The 15,043-nt window shown below is 42.1% G+C and overlaps 1 protein-coding gene across 1 annotated transcript in view; it reads left to right on the plus strand.

Moving 5' to 3' along the window:
• Nucleotides 1–14,903, plus strand: part of map4k1 (mitogen-activated protein kinase kinase kinase kinase 1) — a 36,909-nt gene extending 22,006 nt beyond the window's left edge. The window contains exons 16-30 of the mRNA XM_079513845.1: nucleotides 201–360; nucleotides 506–721; nucleotides 947–1,056; nucleotides 1,928–1,969; nucleotides 2,794–2,872; nucleotides 3,295–3,371; nucleotides 7,662–7,722; nucleotides 8,718–8,820; nucleotides 9,343–9,401; nucleotides 9,960–10,063; nucleotides 10,805–10,982; nucleotides 11,239–11,307; nucleotides 12,044–12,136; nucleotides 12,728–12,854; nucleotides 14,763–14,903. Coding sequence (XP_079369971.1) covers nucleotides 201–360; nucleotides 506–721; nucleotides 947–1,056; nucleotides 1,928–1,969; nucleotides 2,794–2,872; nucleotides 3,295–3,371; nucleotides 7,662–7,722; nucleotides 8,718–8,820; nucleotides 9,343–9,401; nucleotides 9,960–10,063; nucleotides 10,805–10,982; nucleotides 11,239–11,307; nucleotides 12,044–12,136; nucleotides 12,728–12,854; nucleotides 14,763–14,859 — 1,575 coding nt within the window. The 3' untranslated portion in view covers nucleotides 14,860–14,903. The remainder of the gene's footprint in view (nucleotides 1–200; nucleotides 361–505; nucleotides 722–946; nucleotides 1,057–1,927; nucleotides 1,970–2,793; nucleotides 2,873–3,294; nucleotides 3,372–7,661; nucleotides 7,723–8,717; nucleotides 8,821–9,342; nucleotides 9,402–9,959; nucleotides 10,064–10,804; nucleotides 10,983–11,238; nucleotides 11,308–12,043; nucleotides 12,137–12,727; nucleotides 12,855–14,762) is intronic.
• The last annotated feature ends 140 nt before the right edge of the window (nucleotides 14,904–15,043 follow it).

Genomic DNA, 15,043 nt, shown 5'->3' on the forward strand with positions numbered 1-15,043 from the left:
GAATGGACACCTGATCAAATCTCAAGGAAGGGAAAATGACATTGGACCTGTGCGTTTAACAAAGGAACACAATATAAATATATTGTAGATATTAGTGCCTTATGGCTGGCCTTACTTGACCGATTGAAAAATGTCTTCAAGATTTGTATTTGAGTACCCCTGATTCAGAGTATTATTTGTTTGTGTTTGTGCCCCTGCAGCCCAAGGCCCGGACCAGCTCAGAGGAGAGTTTGGCCGGAGAAGAGGAGCGAGCACGGGCTCCCTCTTCTCTGTACGCCCCCTCCCCTCTCTTGAGGACCTCCAGTGGCACCCACGCTCGACCCACGCCCAGACCGCGCTCCGCAAGGCATATCAACTCAGGTGTGCTGTCGATTATGATATTTCTATGTATAACAACATAAACCCACTATTCTTAGTAAAAATGGACCTGAGTTACAACTGCAGCCTACTGGGACTGCTTTTTTGTGTGTGTGTGCGTGTGTGTGTGTGTGTGTGTGTGTTACAGACCCTGTATCCTTCCAGGTCCAGCAGACTGATGGTGCAGTGTTTGTGCCCCTGCAGCCCACGGCCCGGACCAGCTCAGAGGAGAGTATGGCCGGGGAAGAGGAGCGAGCACGGGCTCCCTCTTCTCTGTACGCCCCCTCCCCTCTCTTGAGGACCTCCAGTGGCACCCACGCTCCACCCAAGCCCAGACCGCGCACCGCTAAGCATATCAACTCAGGTGTGCTGTCGATTATGATATTTCTATGTATAACGACATAAACCCTCTATATTCTTAGTAAAAATGGACCTGAGTTACAACTGGGACTGCTTTTTTTTGTGCGTGTGCGTGTGTGTGTGTGTGTGTGTGTGTGTGTGTGTGTGTGTGTGTGTGTGTGTGTGTGTGTGTGTGTGTGTGTGTGTGTGTGTGTGTGTGTGTGTGTGTGTGTGTGTGTGTGTGTTACAGACCCTGTATCCTTCCAGGTCCAGCAGACTGATGGTGCAGCAGAGCTCCTCCCACCACAGCTTCCTCCTAAAGATCCCAAAAGAAGAAGTCAACATCATCAACATACAAAGGTACTGTATAAAACATATAAACTGCAAAATGAAATGTAAATGTTTGGCAACGGCAAAAAAGATTGTAAATAGTATCGTAGTATAATATCGTTGGTGTCGGGCAGAGGCCTCTTATCTCCATATTTTAACTTTTTGTGTTTTTTTGGTAAGTGATTTTCTTTGGTTAAAATAAGTGTTAAAACGCTCTATATCGTGATAATACTCATTGCTATATAGAGTGTTTGTTCAGTAACAGGAGTTTCCATGTCTCTCCAGCCTTTTATTAAACAGAACATGCATTTGCAGTTCGGGATACCAATTTATATTTTATTTACAAGTGGAATTGTAAGTGATGACACAATTAAATGAGCAGACAACATTGGAACTGGAACACTATAAAAAATGAAGCTGATAAACGGCTACTCTCTCCTGATTGGCTGACATTTTGTCACCTACCTTAAAATGTATTTTCTGTTTATTAAAGAGCTGGAGAGACAGGGAGACCCCTGTTACTGAACAAACACTATATAGCAATGATTACTATCAGAATATAGTGATTTAACCTTTTAACAAAACACCTTGTTTTAACCAAAGAACCAAAGAATATCACTTACCCTACCTTTAACGCCCTACAGCATCACAAAAGTATCAAAAGTAGCAGATCAACAAGCTCAAAATGCGTTGCTTCATGCCACATTTTGAGCTTGTAGATCCATTTTTTAAATTGAATCCTGAAAAGTAACAGTTTTGGACATATGAGGTTTCCAAAGAGGCGATATAATACTACAATAACTACATGATAGTAGAGTTACAGTCAAATCAAGCACAAAATCCTATACCGTAAATTGAATTCTCAAATTGACTTGGATTATGTTTCCCTCCTCCATGTTAGGAGCCAGTGGAATGTGTCAACCCTGTCACAAAGAAACCCCCAGTGAGTTGAATTGGTTTTACTTCATGCTTATATTACTGTAGGCTATATGTATATATAATTGGTAAATGCTGCATTTATATAGCGCTTTACAATGATTGTGCATTACATTCACCCATTCACACACACGTACACCGATTACGGAAACCATGCAAGTCACTAACCTACTCGTCGGGAGCAATTAGGCGTTCAGAGTCTTGCTCAAGACTTTGACACCGATATCGTACTGGGAACCTCTTTTTGTAATTACAATTGAATTAATCGATTAAATTAGTTCAAATCTAATCTGGGAACCCACCAGCCAAAAAATGGAAAAACAGCGCCTTTTTTCCTTTGTCTCGAGAGAGTTGCTTAGTGTTATATATCATCAGTCTGTCATCATCACAGTCATTGGATTATTATTATTTTTTGTTTTTTCATGTCATATGAAAGCAGGGAATCATAGCTTCAAATTGACATATTGTTTGTTCAGTTTGACCCACCAGTTTTAGAGATATGGCTTATTATATTACCTTTATGTCTTGCAGAAAACAGTGAGTTGAGAAAACATGCTTGAAAGGTTCACTTCTGTGGACTCTAACATTACACCTAGCTACATGTTTAAGCATTTATTTCATATTTACATGTCGATTTCAGCTCTGACATTTATTTCAGACATGCTCTAGTATGTGAAGTGTCTGCCTGTGCCTGTGCTGTTAACTCATTTTGGATAAAAAATAAATAAATTCGTTTTTTCTCCTCTGGTGAAAAGTTGAAGGATGCACGATGCTCTCAGTCAAATCTGGTCACATATGTAAGTTGTTGTAATAAACAGTAATATATTACAGGTGTATTTTAAGAAGGTATTCCATGGCTGCCCTCTCAAAGTCAGCTGTTCAACCACCTGGGAAAATCCAGCTACCAAAGGTTTGTAAACTGTACACAAATTAATAACCAAATTAACCATATAATCCTCCCTAACGTTAAACTCACTTTACCCTCTATTCTGGTGGGATGATTTGTGCTCAATTAGTCGATCTACAAGCGTTTGCGTTTGCAAGATGTTGTGATCTTGTAGATCGGTTATTTTGGCAAATATATTTATTGTAGAGTGTACAGTCAATCCAGTCAACTATAAGTATATAGGGTTTCAGTGGCTTTCTGTCTTCTGTCTGCTTGATTTGCTGTCTGTCTGTCTGTCTGTCTGTCTGTCTGTCTGTCTGTCTGTCTGTCTGTCTGTCTGTCTGTCTGTCTGTCTGTCTGTCTGTCTGTCTGTCTGTCTGTCTGTCTTTCTTCTGTTTTGATGTTTGTCTGCAAATCATTTGAAAGTGTTTCTGCTTCCTCCTTAGATCAGCATCTCATCCTGGGTGCAGAGGAAGGAATCTACACACTCAACCTCAACGGCTCAGAGGCCACAATGGAACTAGTAAGACCTTGATTAAGTTTCCATCTATATATTAAAAGTATGTATGGTACTCTGCATAATCAGTGTATATTTAAAGGGTTTAGTTCAGATTTGTGGACTGTTGCTCTAGGTTGCAAAGGTTGATTTCCTGATTGAGTCCCGTGGTGGGAGTTCTGGTCTGGTTTTGGTGAATATTAGTAGTTCTGGTCATTTGGTCTGGGGGCCACTCATTAAAAATAAATTAATCCACAAAACTAGCGTAATTTGTATTGTTGACCTATCATAAAGTGCCAAGAGCCAAGTGATAAGTGCTAGGTACTAAACCATCATCTTCATCATCATCATCACCATCATAATCATCATCACCATCACCATCATCATCACAGTTTTTTTTTACCTTCTTCCGGCAGCATTGACTAATAATAATCGTGCCAAGATACTTATAACTGGGTACGATTTCCACTGGGTGGCCCTGGATGACACTGTTTTGGGTAGGACGGGGTGTGCGTCTAAAGTCGATACAGATCTCTTTCGTTTTTGAGATGTTAAGTTTGAGGAAGACATCACTGCACCAGGACAGGAAATCATTCATGACCTGTCCATGGCCATCCTCATCATTGCTAAGCAGGCTGATGATGACAGAGATTAATCTGTTGTCGTGATTACTGCGACAGTCATTAGTATATAAAATATACAAGAGGGCAGAAAGAACGCCACCCTGAGGCAAACCAGTAGATGTGGACAGGAGGCTGGACAATGATTGTCTCATTAATCCTTACGCATTGAGATCTATACACTTTCACATTTCTCTCGGGAATCACAGTATTTTCGCAGTACAAGGTCCAACTAGTGACAACGTCTATCAATTCATTGATGTTGGCAGAGGACTCAGGCTTCGTACACACCTTTCGGACACACAGATCTGTCCGACCGACCACTGATTACATTTTTATGATTTGATGCCTCCATGTCCCACAATGCTTTGCGCGATTTGGGCGGTGCTACATACGCGGAAATAGATGCACATATGTTCAGTGTAGTTTTCTTGACTGCAGCAGCAGCTAGCGGTAGTTTGTCGAGGCCGTTTTTCACACTCAAAGTTCACTTAGAAGGTCCGGATCAAGGACCAAGGACCAAATATTTGCATTTTGATTTTGGTCCGTTTGGTGTTCACACTGGACTTTGTAAAGCTTACCAAATATGTAAACAAATGACACGTGGACATGTTAAGCGAACCAAATAGTGAAAAAAAGAAAAGAGGTCATTTTACGATGGAGGGAAAAATAACATGAGGGGGTGCGGGAAATCACTGTCTACATTTTTTGGGCGCAACCTTCAGTCACAGAGAGAAGAGAACAGCAACATGAATCATGATTGCAGCAACAACTTGAAATTGCATTAATTCTTAATAATTATTTTATTAGCCAAATAAGACAACAGATGAACAGAGGAGCAGGTGTTTGAACAATAATGTGCTTGCTGCTGGTGCATACAATTCACCGGAGACGTATAGCCTACAACAAAGTATCCCCGAATCCCGATAAAAAGGACAGCTCCGCTGCAGTTGACCATCACGTCTTTTGCTATAGTGATGTAATCAATTAATCATTTAGGACCACCTGGGTAGCTTATTTAACATTTGCTCCATTGGCTCTTTATGCGTGCGGCCGTGCGCTAGAGCGAGACAGGATGATTTTAAATATTTTTCTGTGCGTCTCTCCCATAGAGCTATAAAATATATCGGGTCTCTCCCCCCACATGTGCGCGCGTCATAACTTTGCGTGGTGGCGGTGGCGCATGCTTAAAATAAACAGATCTACAAGCTTACATCGTGTACCATACCGTAAGTACCATTCGTGTCGATAACTTGTACATCTGTTATATTTGCGCATGTGAACCTCGTACGCTGCCATTACATTTCTACTCTAGGCTACTCATAGACATATGCGTCTACTATTAAAATCAATAGTGATCCCCGTAAAAAAGACATGCTTTTAGAACTAATTATTAATGCAGCCTCACAACTGCCGAGGCCCGACGGCTATTTTGGCTATCGTCCTGTATTTCTGTATATAGAATAGAACTTAATACCAGACTGGACTCACTCACTGGAGAGAGCCATGCGCAACTTGGACTCTCCAAGTTACGCACGGCCGTAGCCAAAAGAAGACATACAAACAAGCGATATAATAGTCTGTGTCACGTAACTCAGAAGACTACAGCCTGAACCCCACCCAGTGCTGTCAAGAACGGAAGTTCTCTCCTATTAGTTGGCGGTTAAAAACCACCCTTCTGTCCGATCTGAAGTCCCACCCTGTTCGTTGGCTGTTTTGACTACAAGGTGTCCGATGTGTTTGTTGTGCCCTCCGCCCCCACATCGGACAGGTTTGTCCGATCAAACGACGTGACTCCCATTGAAAATGAATTGGAGCAGCAATCAAATAGCAATCAGGCATCGCACACGGACCAAACATTTGTTCTTTAGGTGTGTACGCAGCCTCAGGCCTAGTTCACACCTACACAACAAATGTTTGGTCCGTGTGTGATGCCTGATTGCTTTTTGATTGCTGCTCCAATTCATTTTCAATGGGAGTCACATGGTTTGACCAAACATTTTTGTTTGATGAGGGGGGAGCAATCATTAATCAGCGATCAAACACAAATGTTTGATCAAACCATGTGACTCCCATTGGAAAAGCATTGTGGTGGCCCAAAAAAACAAAAAAACGACCAAACATTGCTTGATTGGTGTTTGGTACGTGTGAATGAGGCCTCAGGCCTCATTCACACGTACACAACAAATGTTCGGTCCGTGTGTGATGCCTGATTGCTTTTTGATTGCTGCTCCAATTCATTTTCAATGGGAGTCACATGGTTTGACCAAACATTTTCGTATGATGAGGGGGGAGCAATCAGCAATCAGCGATCAAACACAAATGTTTGATCAAACCATGTGACTCCCATTGGAAAAGCATTGTGGTGGCCCAAAAAAACGACCAAACATTGCTTGATTGGTGTTTGGTACGTGTGAATGAGGCCTGTGTGAACATTCAGTCTGTGGACTCAAAGAGGCCCCGGAGAGACTCACAGGCGTTATCGTTCCAGTTCTTAATCCGAATGTTCTGCACCTTTCCGCGTTTTAGTGCAGTGCATGCGATTGACTGGGAAAAGATGCACACAGTTATGATCGGAAGCACCCAGGGGCGGGAGGGGTACAGATTTATATGCGTCTTTGACATTACCGTAACACATGTCTATGTCTAGTACTCTAGTTCCATGTGACAGAGGGGTCAAAGTTGAACGAAAGTTGTGCTATATGGTAGAAATAGGTCAACAATACAAATTACGCTTGTTTTGTGGTGATTTATTTTTAATGAGTGGGCCCCCACTCCCCCAGTGCCCTGGCCTCCACCAAATGACATCTTAAAGATGGAGTGCCATGATTTTTTTCCACCCTAAAACATGATCATCAGGTCTTATTGTTATATAAGGAAGAAGATTTTTTTTGTTAAAATGTCGTTTTTATGTGGGCGTGATGGGGTGGTGATGGGGTGGTGATGGATCGTGATCCACCTGAACTGAAGCCACACCCACAGCTGTAGTTGTATGATAAAGGGGGAGGGGTTAGGGGAGGGGCTGATAATGTAAGGTCACTATATTACTGTTTTTTTCATTGGCACGTTTGACTGTCAAGGGTTCAGCCTCCAGGAAGAAACCCTAAATACAAAGGGTTGCCGGCCACTGCTACAGAGCTGACAATGAGTTTATATCTTCCCTTCTTCTCTGGAGTCCTGCCTCAAAGCAGACTAGAGGTAGAAAACTGTCGTTCCCTGATGTCATTGCTATAGGGACACATGCATCAGTAGGCAGGAACTGGGGATGGCAATGAAGGACCGGAAAGTCTGGCATGGCATAGTGAAATCCATGATCTCGACCGCGGTCGAAAAATGATGATGATGAAATACAAAGGGAATACATCATTGCACATAAAAACGACTCCAGGGTGTCTAATGAAGTACTGTCACCTCACAGACACATGAAAAACTGGAAAAATCTCCACTCCATCTTTAATATTCACCAAAGTTCCACAAATGAGTCTAGAAAAATGGGGGTTTACTCGTCTTAGTCGTCTTATATTCGGCACAATAAACAAACAAAAAATCCTATATATATCCTATACAGAGGCATGAAAACCTTTGGATTGAGAGGATGGATGGATGGATGGATGGATGGATGGATGGATGGATGGATGGATGGATGGATGGACTGACAGACTTTGACTGACCGATGTCTTCTTTCTGTCTCTCTCAGTTGTATCCAGGGAAGTGTAGCTGGGTGTACACCATTAGTAATGTCCTCATGTCTGTGTCTGGTAAGTCTTACCACTATTTACTTCATCGTACGACGAAGAGCCAAAATAGCCTATCTATAAACAGCTTGTATATAAGCAATCTTAGAAGAGTCTCTTTCTTTCTTTCTTTTTTCTTTTTACACTTTTTACACACCATTATATGTTTGAAGCTTTAATGTTTTATTGTACCATGTGCTGTTTACATTTCTGATTAATAAAGTAGGAGATTCAATATTCAATCAATGAAAGTTTTTAAAGGACAAAGAGAAGTTGCTCTCTGACGTTCTGCAAGGTATTGTAATGCGATTTGAGCCATCTCATTGCAATCATTTATATTAAAATTCCAAATCATTGACCTGCTACTGTAGTTATGCAGTGTATTATTTGCCACTGTAACATAATTATTCTAACATGGCTTTTTAATTTGTTTTGAATCTTTATGTTATGGGGAACTCAATATGTAACTCTAGTCCCATGGGTGTCCAGAAGGTGGCGTACCGGTGTCCTGTTCAGGGACAGTTGTTTCATTTAATTGACACCTTTCCACCTTTAATTCATATGTGTTCAAATCGGCTTGAAATAAGTACGCCTCCTTCTAAACCCTTCTTGGCCATGGGACTCCCTTAAAACAGCTGCCAATATCTATGTCTCACAGTAAAATTCAGCGAGGGCAGTATTATGCGTGTCTTAAGTACCAGGTCTTATTACTTAACTTAGGACCTGGAGGCGTGGTCAATGCTGTTTGGCCACTCAGAATAGCCAAATGGCATTGATCACGCCTCCAGGTCTTAAGTTAAGTAATAAGACCTGGTACTTACAGTAAGACACGCATAATACTTTCAAGCTTAGAGTGTTAACATAACTCACCCAGGGTTAAATTATCACTGATTTTACTGTACACCCTGATTAAATAGGAGGGGCATTATTGTGATGCCTTCATCTAAACATGCATAGTGGTATGCATAGGGGTGCATCATGCTGCTATCATTCCTATATGAAATATATTTGTTTTTCAGGAAAGTCATCTCAGCTCTACTCACATTCCTTGAAGGAGTTGTATGAGCAGGCACGACGAGATCAGAGGATGGTTGCCTTGCCAACGCACAGATTGTTACCTAGGTAATACTTTAACCACTCACTGTGACCAAACTACCTCACCAAATCCACTCGCTCCTTTCTCTCTGTCACTCTGATGTATGCTGTATGCTATTGAACCAAAGCGTAAATCAGTAGAACTTTTATGTAGAAATTAAAACTCAATGTGATTTGTTACTGAAAGACTTGTTGCTAACGTTCCAGGGGCATACATAAATACCTACTATGGGCAAGACTTGAATGAGCGTTAATACAGTGTATGCAGTAGGCCTACAAGGAGATATTTGTATTAAAATCTTGACCATCCATTTTTGATCATTTTTCCACCGTATTTTATTTTTGAGTGGTGTAAACCACTCCTACAACTGGCTTTGTTAGTGCAGAAAAAATGAGGGTTGCTATGTTCACCCTGTTCACCCGGGTGTAAACCACTCCTACAACTGGCTTTGTTAGTGCAGAAAAAATGAGCATGGTTGCTATGTTCACCCTGTTCACCTGGGTGTGATTTCATTATTTTAAATGACCTTCAATTTTCCCTATTTTCAGGAAACATGCGGTAACATGTAAAATACCTGACACCAAAGGGTGCAAGACCTGTTCAGTAGGTAAGATGATCGAGCTAATACATCTGATACAGTTGGGTGCCACCGATATTGTCCCTTATCATTTGACCCATTTAGGCCTGACCTCAAAATTTTAAAAAATCCTTCTAAATCCTCCAGTTTTCTGAAATAAATATTTTCACGATTTTTCAAAAATAGCAGACCTACAAAGCTCGTAGCGCGCCACTCGGTGGCGCGCTATGAGCTTGTAGATCTGCTATTTTTCAATAGCTAAATTATAACATAATGTTTAAAACACCAAAAGGGGTTTCGCGCAGATCACGCAAACCTCAGCAAAAAGAAAAGGACAATATCGATGGCCTCCAACTGTACATCGTCTCTGTCGGGTGGAAACCTCATATGTCCAAAACTGCTACTTTTCAGTATTAAAATTAAAAAAAACAGCAAAAGTAGCAGATCGGCAAGCTCAAAACGTGTCCCTTCGAGCCGCGTTTGGAGCTTGCAGATTTGCAACTTTTGATACTTTGTGTGACTCTATCATGAAGTAGGGCATTCATTTCCCGATGAATTTGACGTTTGACTGAGTTCTCTCCATCCCAGTTGGCAACGTGCAACGAGGCTGTGTGTTCCTGTGCTGTGCTCTGGAGTCCAGTGTGGTGCTTCTGCAGTGGTATGAGCCCATGCACAAGTTCATGCTCATTAAGGTACACAGTAAAATAATCACTTTTAGACTTAATTTAACTCTGAGAGTGAAATAGATTACCAAATGGTCCATTTGGGTTCATTCAATTTGGGGTACATTTTTGCACCCAGTGAGGCTCTATACGTGTGCGTGTGTGTGTGCGTGCGTGTGTGTGCGAGCGCAGCAGGTATTGCTATACTTATGAGGGCCAAATGTCCCCACGTTGTATGGTAGAATTTGTGAAATCAACCTTGTGACGACCATTTTCCTGGAGCCCACAGATGTCATGTTCATGGTAGCTTTTTAGTGCTACGAGGGTTACAATAGGCCTATCTCACAGCCCGCTTTCCACGCCCACTTCCGGTAAATAGTGGTGTCATTTAACATTAGCATTTACACGTTTTTTTCTCTGGAGAATCTAAGTACATTTTCTAATGTAAAAATGTGACAGACCAATATTATTATGAAGCAAACAATATGGTAAATCAGCTCGAACAGATAGAACAAACCTTACCTTGAGAAAACAAAAGTTGTAGACTTCTTAAATTACCTCTGTTAACATGTAGCGTCTATGGAGTGACGTCACGCTATCACCACTAACCCCGAAAGGGGGCGTATTAAGGGGGCGGGGAAATTCTGTGAGATAGGCTTATTAGGAAAAGATTCAGGCTGGGGTCAGGGTTAGGATTAGGCGTTGAGGGGTTAGGTTTAGGGGCTGCGGTTGGTTGTCATATATTCATAATGATGTCCTCCCTGGTCCTAGAATTTTGACTTCCCATTGCCCAGCCCCCTGCGAGTGTTCCACATGCTGGTGGTCCCCAAGGAGGAGTACCCACTCGTCTGTATCGGTGTGTCCCATGGGCCTGCTCCCAACCAGCCAATCACCATAGACAACATTAACCTTAACTCCAACACTACCTGGTTCACCAGCACTGGCTTGGGTAAGATGATATTGAATTATTAATTCACTTGGTTGTTAATAATAAAGAGTGAATCTTTTGAGTGAAGTCTAATCTTATGGCTGAGCCTGTGGTTTCATCATAAAAGTACACCAAACAATAAAGTGTGTGTGTGTGTGTGTGTGTGTGTGTGTGTGTGTGTGTGTGTGTGTGTGTGTGTGTGTGTGTGTGTGTGTGTGTGTGTGTGTGTGTGTGTGTGTGTGTGTGTGTGTGTGTGTGTGTGTGTGTGTGTGTACAGAGAATCGATGCCCAGATGTAGTGCAGGTGAACCAATTGGACAATAGCTCTTTGCTCGTTCTCTTAGAAAGTAAGTAAATATACGTTTGTACATTTATTTTCTATTTTTCCAAATGTGAAAGAGTTTTGCATTCTGAAAATATTTAATTAGGTTATTCTGGAGTCTATCAGAATCTGACATGGTAATTAGCTTGTCAGCTTCTGATACACTCCAGAATAACCTAATGAAATATTTTAACTAACACAAAGATATCTAATGACAAATCTGGTAAACGTTATCTCAAAGGCCAGACTTCAAATTAAATTTCTAATGAATTCTAATTAATCACTTCTATATTGCTGCTATGTTTATTTTGATTGATTGAATTAAATTGAATACTTTATTAACAGTTTGCATAAAAAAGCACAGGAAAGTACAGTTAATTGCAAGGTCTGCTAAGAGGATTTAAAACCCAAGAAAGCCTATGGCTTGTTTCCATTGGGGTCCTTCATATTCAATTCATTGGAAAATCCAAGGCTTCAATGTCTCTACCCTTTAACAGGTGTTACACTTTTATTTCAGTTCTTCAAGTCAGTAATGTTACAAGAGCAGAAACTACCCTCATTCAAACCAACAAATATCTACATTGAGCTGGTAAACATAGCTCAATGTAATACAATTCATATCTGTACTGTTATTTAGGGAGTAGTTACTGAGTGAATTATTTCAGCTGTTGTGCAACCATAGATATATATCTATGGTTGTGCCAGCCTGAACATAACATTATTATCTTCAGTAAAATACATCCTCCACTCCTTTCCTCCAGAGTCTGTACACATAGTTGGCCTAGAGGGGGAGCTGAAGAGCAGCAGGAGTCTACAGCAAGAAGCTACCTTCTCCTTTGATGTGGAGGCTGTAGGTGAGAACTGAGAAATAAGTCTGAGATTATATATCTGTCAGACCACTGATGACGTGTGTGTATGTGTGTGTGTGTGTGTCTCTCTCTCTCTCTCTCTCTCTCTCTCTCTCTATATATATATATATATATATATATATATATATATATATGAAACATCAAACCCTGTACAATCAAGACACTGCCACCCTTAGATCTCCATATATGGAGCTGACCTGGTCTGACATTCCATGTTGATCTCATCAAACCCTGTACACTCAAGACACGCTCCATATATGGCCACTTGGCCAGTACATAATGAATTCCAAATGTTCATCTGACCCCCCATGCCAAAGTGTCAGCGCTCGTCCAGCAGTCTGCCGTCACCCATGCGGATGCGTGCCGTGCATGCGACCTCAGGGCGTCTTACTGGTTATTATTAGTACTGTAGTAATAGTACTATTTGTATTATTAATATTATTATTATTACTTATCTGTATCCAGCTATTCATCTATCAACCATGTATTGTAGCTCTCTACCAAACTAGGTTAAATATTCAGTCCATTCACGGCCCCCCCTCCCCCTTCATTCCCTCTTTCTGTCTCTCTCTCTAGTGTATTTTGAGGACTCGCTGCTGGCAGTGTGGCGTCATGGTTGGCAGAGGAGAGGAGAGGACTTCAGTGAAGTCATCCAGGAAACAAAAGACCTCAGGAAGATCTACAGGCTGGTGGGGACAGACAGGTTGGTACACTACAGGCTGGTGGGGACAGACAGGTTGGTACACTACAGGCTGGTGGGGACAGACAGGTTGGTACACTACAGGCTGGTGGGGACAGACAGGTTGGTACACTACAGGCTGGTGGGGACAGACAGGTTGGTACACTACAGGCTGGTGGGGACAGACAGGTTGGTACACTACAATTTACAATTTACAATTTAGGCATTTAGCAGACGCTCTTAATCCAGAGCGACTTACAATAGGCAAGAACAAAAAGCATGGGAATACATCACATATGTAAAAAAATGCATTTATCGCGAAACATGCGTAAGCTAAGACCGTGACTAGAACATATCTATATAATGACACTATACATATAAACTATAACTAGAACATATCTATATAATGACACTATACATATAAACTACACATATATGCTATACTATGCTGTACATATATACTATGAAGTGCTATGACTACATACAATGCACTTATTGTGCTGTCTACATGACATGCTATAAGTCTGTTTCAAATGCTGTATAAGTCTAAGAAGTGCTGTCTAAGGGGGTAGGGTAAGTGCTATGGGCCATGATGGAGTTTGAAAAGGTGGGTTTTCAGACTACGGCGGAAGATCGGGAGTGATGCTGCAGTTCTGATTGCAACGGGAAGTGCATTCCACAGTTTTGGGGCCAGAAGGGAGAAGAGTTTGGGACGTGTGGAGCGTTGTCCCGGCGTTTTTAGTGAGGGTACTTCCAGCTTCCCTGCGTTGGCTGATCTGAGTGCGCGGGAGGGTTTGTAGGGTTCAATCATGCTGGCAAGATATGGGGGAGCCATACCTTTGGTTGCTTTAAATGCCAACATCAGAGTTTTGTATTCTGTGCGGGCAGCGACCGGGAGCCAGTGCAGGGAGCGGAGCAGGGGGGAGACATGTGAGAATTTTGGCTGGTTGAAGACCAAGCGAGCTGCGGCATTTTGGATCAGTTGGAGAGGCTTCAGTGCACATGCCGGTAGGCCAGTAAGGAGAGAGTTACAATAGTCAAGTTTTGACAGGACTGTTGTCTGGATTAGGAGCTGGGATGATTCCTGGGTGAGGAACGGTCTAATTCGTCGTATGTTATAGAGTGTGAACCTACAGGATCGAGTGACAGCTGTGATGTGAGTTTTGAACGAGAGCTGACTGTCCAGGACAACACCAAGGTTCCTGGCTGTTGGGACAGACGTTACAGCCAGGAACCTTGGTGTTGTCCTGGACAGTCAGCTCTCGTTCAAAACTACAGGCTGGTGGGGACAGACAGGTTGGTACACTACAGGCTGGTGGGGACAGACAGGTTGGTACACTACAGGCTGGTGGGGACAGACAGGTTGGTACACTACAGACAGGTTGGTACACTACAGTGGGGACAGACAGGTTGGTACACTACAGACAGGTTGGTACACTACAGACAGGTTGGTACACTACAGTGGGGACAGACAGGTTGGTACACTACTACAGCCTTACGGGTCCTTTACTCTCCAATTTAAAATGAACACTCAGGATTTGATACTGTATACAATGATGGCCTTGCAATGCTGTATCCTGTCTATTCGAGTTTAATTACTTCTCCTTTCCTGTATGCATCTACCTTTTGTCCAGCACCAGCAAGGAACTGGATGTGCGCAGCCGCAAGCCACCTGTTTTTTTAACTAATTACGTTAATCCCAGCATCAGCACATCAGCTGGTTGTTGTGATTTTTATACAGTTGAAAACTTGTGAAATTGGACATTCAGCATAATGAATACTTTCTACTTTTGTACTTTTACTCAAGTACATTTAGAATTCTGGACTTTTACTTGTGATGGAGTATTTCTACATTGTGGTATTGTGGTACTTTTACTTAAGTAAAACTCATTTTTCCACCACCAACTTTTCTCTGGTCCTTCCAACTTATAGGCTGGTTGTCATGGAGACACGTATCACCGGGGACCAATCAGGGATGTGTAACCTGTACATTCTGGAAATTGCTGAGAATTGGGTCCTCTTGCCGTGACCCCCGACCCCAGGCAGTGGCAGAGGGTGCCAATGGAAACTCACACCACCTCTTCTCCACTGAACACTTCTATGAGGAGTGAGGAGACAGGCCACAAATATTTTGCTGTCCGGCTTGTCCGCAGTAATAAGTGACCTTCTTCTGAAGACTATTTCAAGGAATCGCTGCCGTTAGTAAGGCAGAG

Source organism: Electrona antarctica, assembly GCF_951216825.1.
Source record: "Electrona antarctica genome assembly, chromosome: 11".
In the NCBI taxonomy this organism is placed as follows: domain Eukaryota; kingdom Metazoa; phylum Chordata; class Actinopteri; order Myctophiformes; family Myctophidae; genus Electrona; species Electrona antarctica.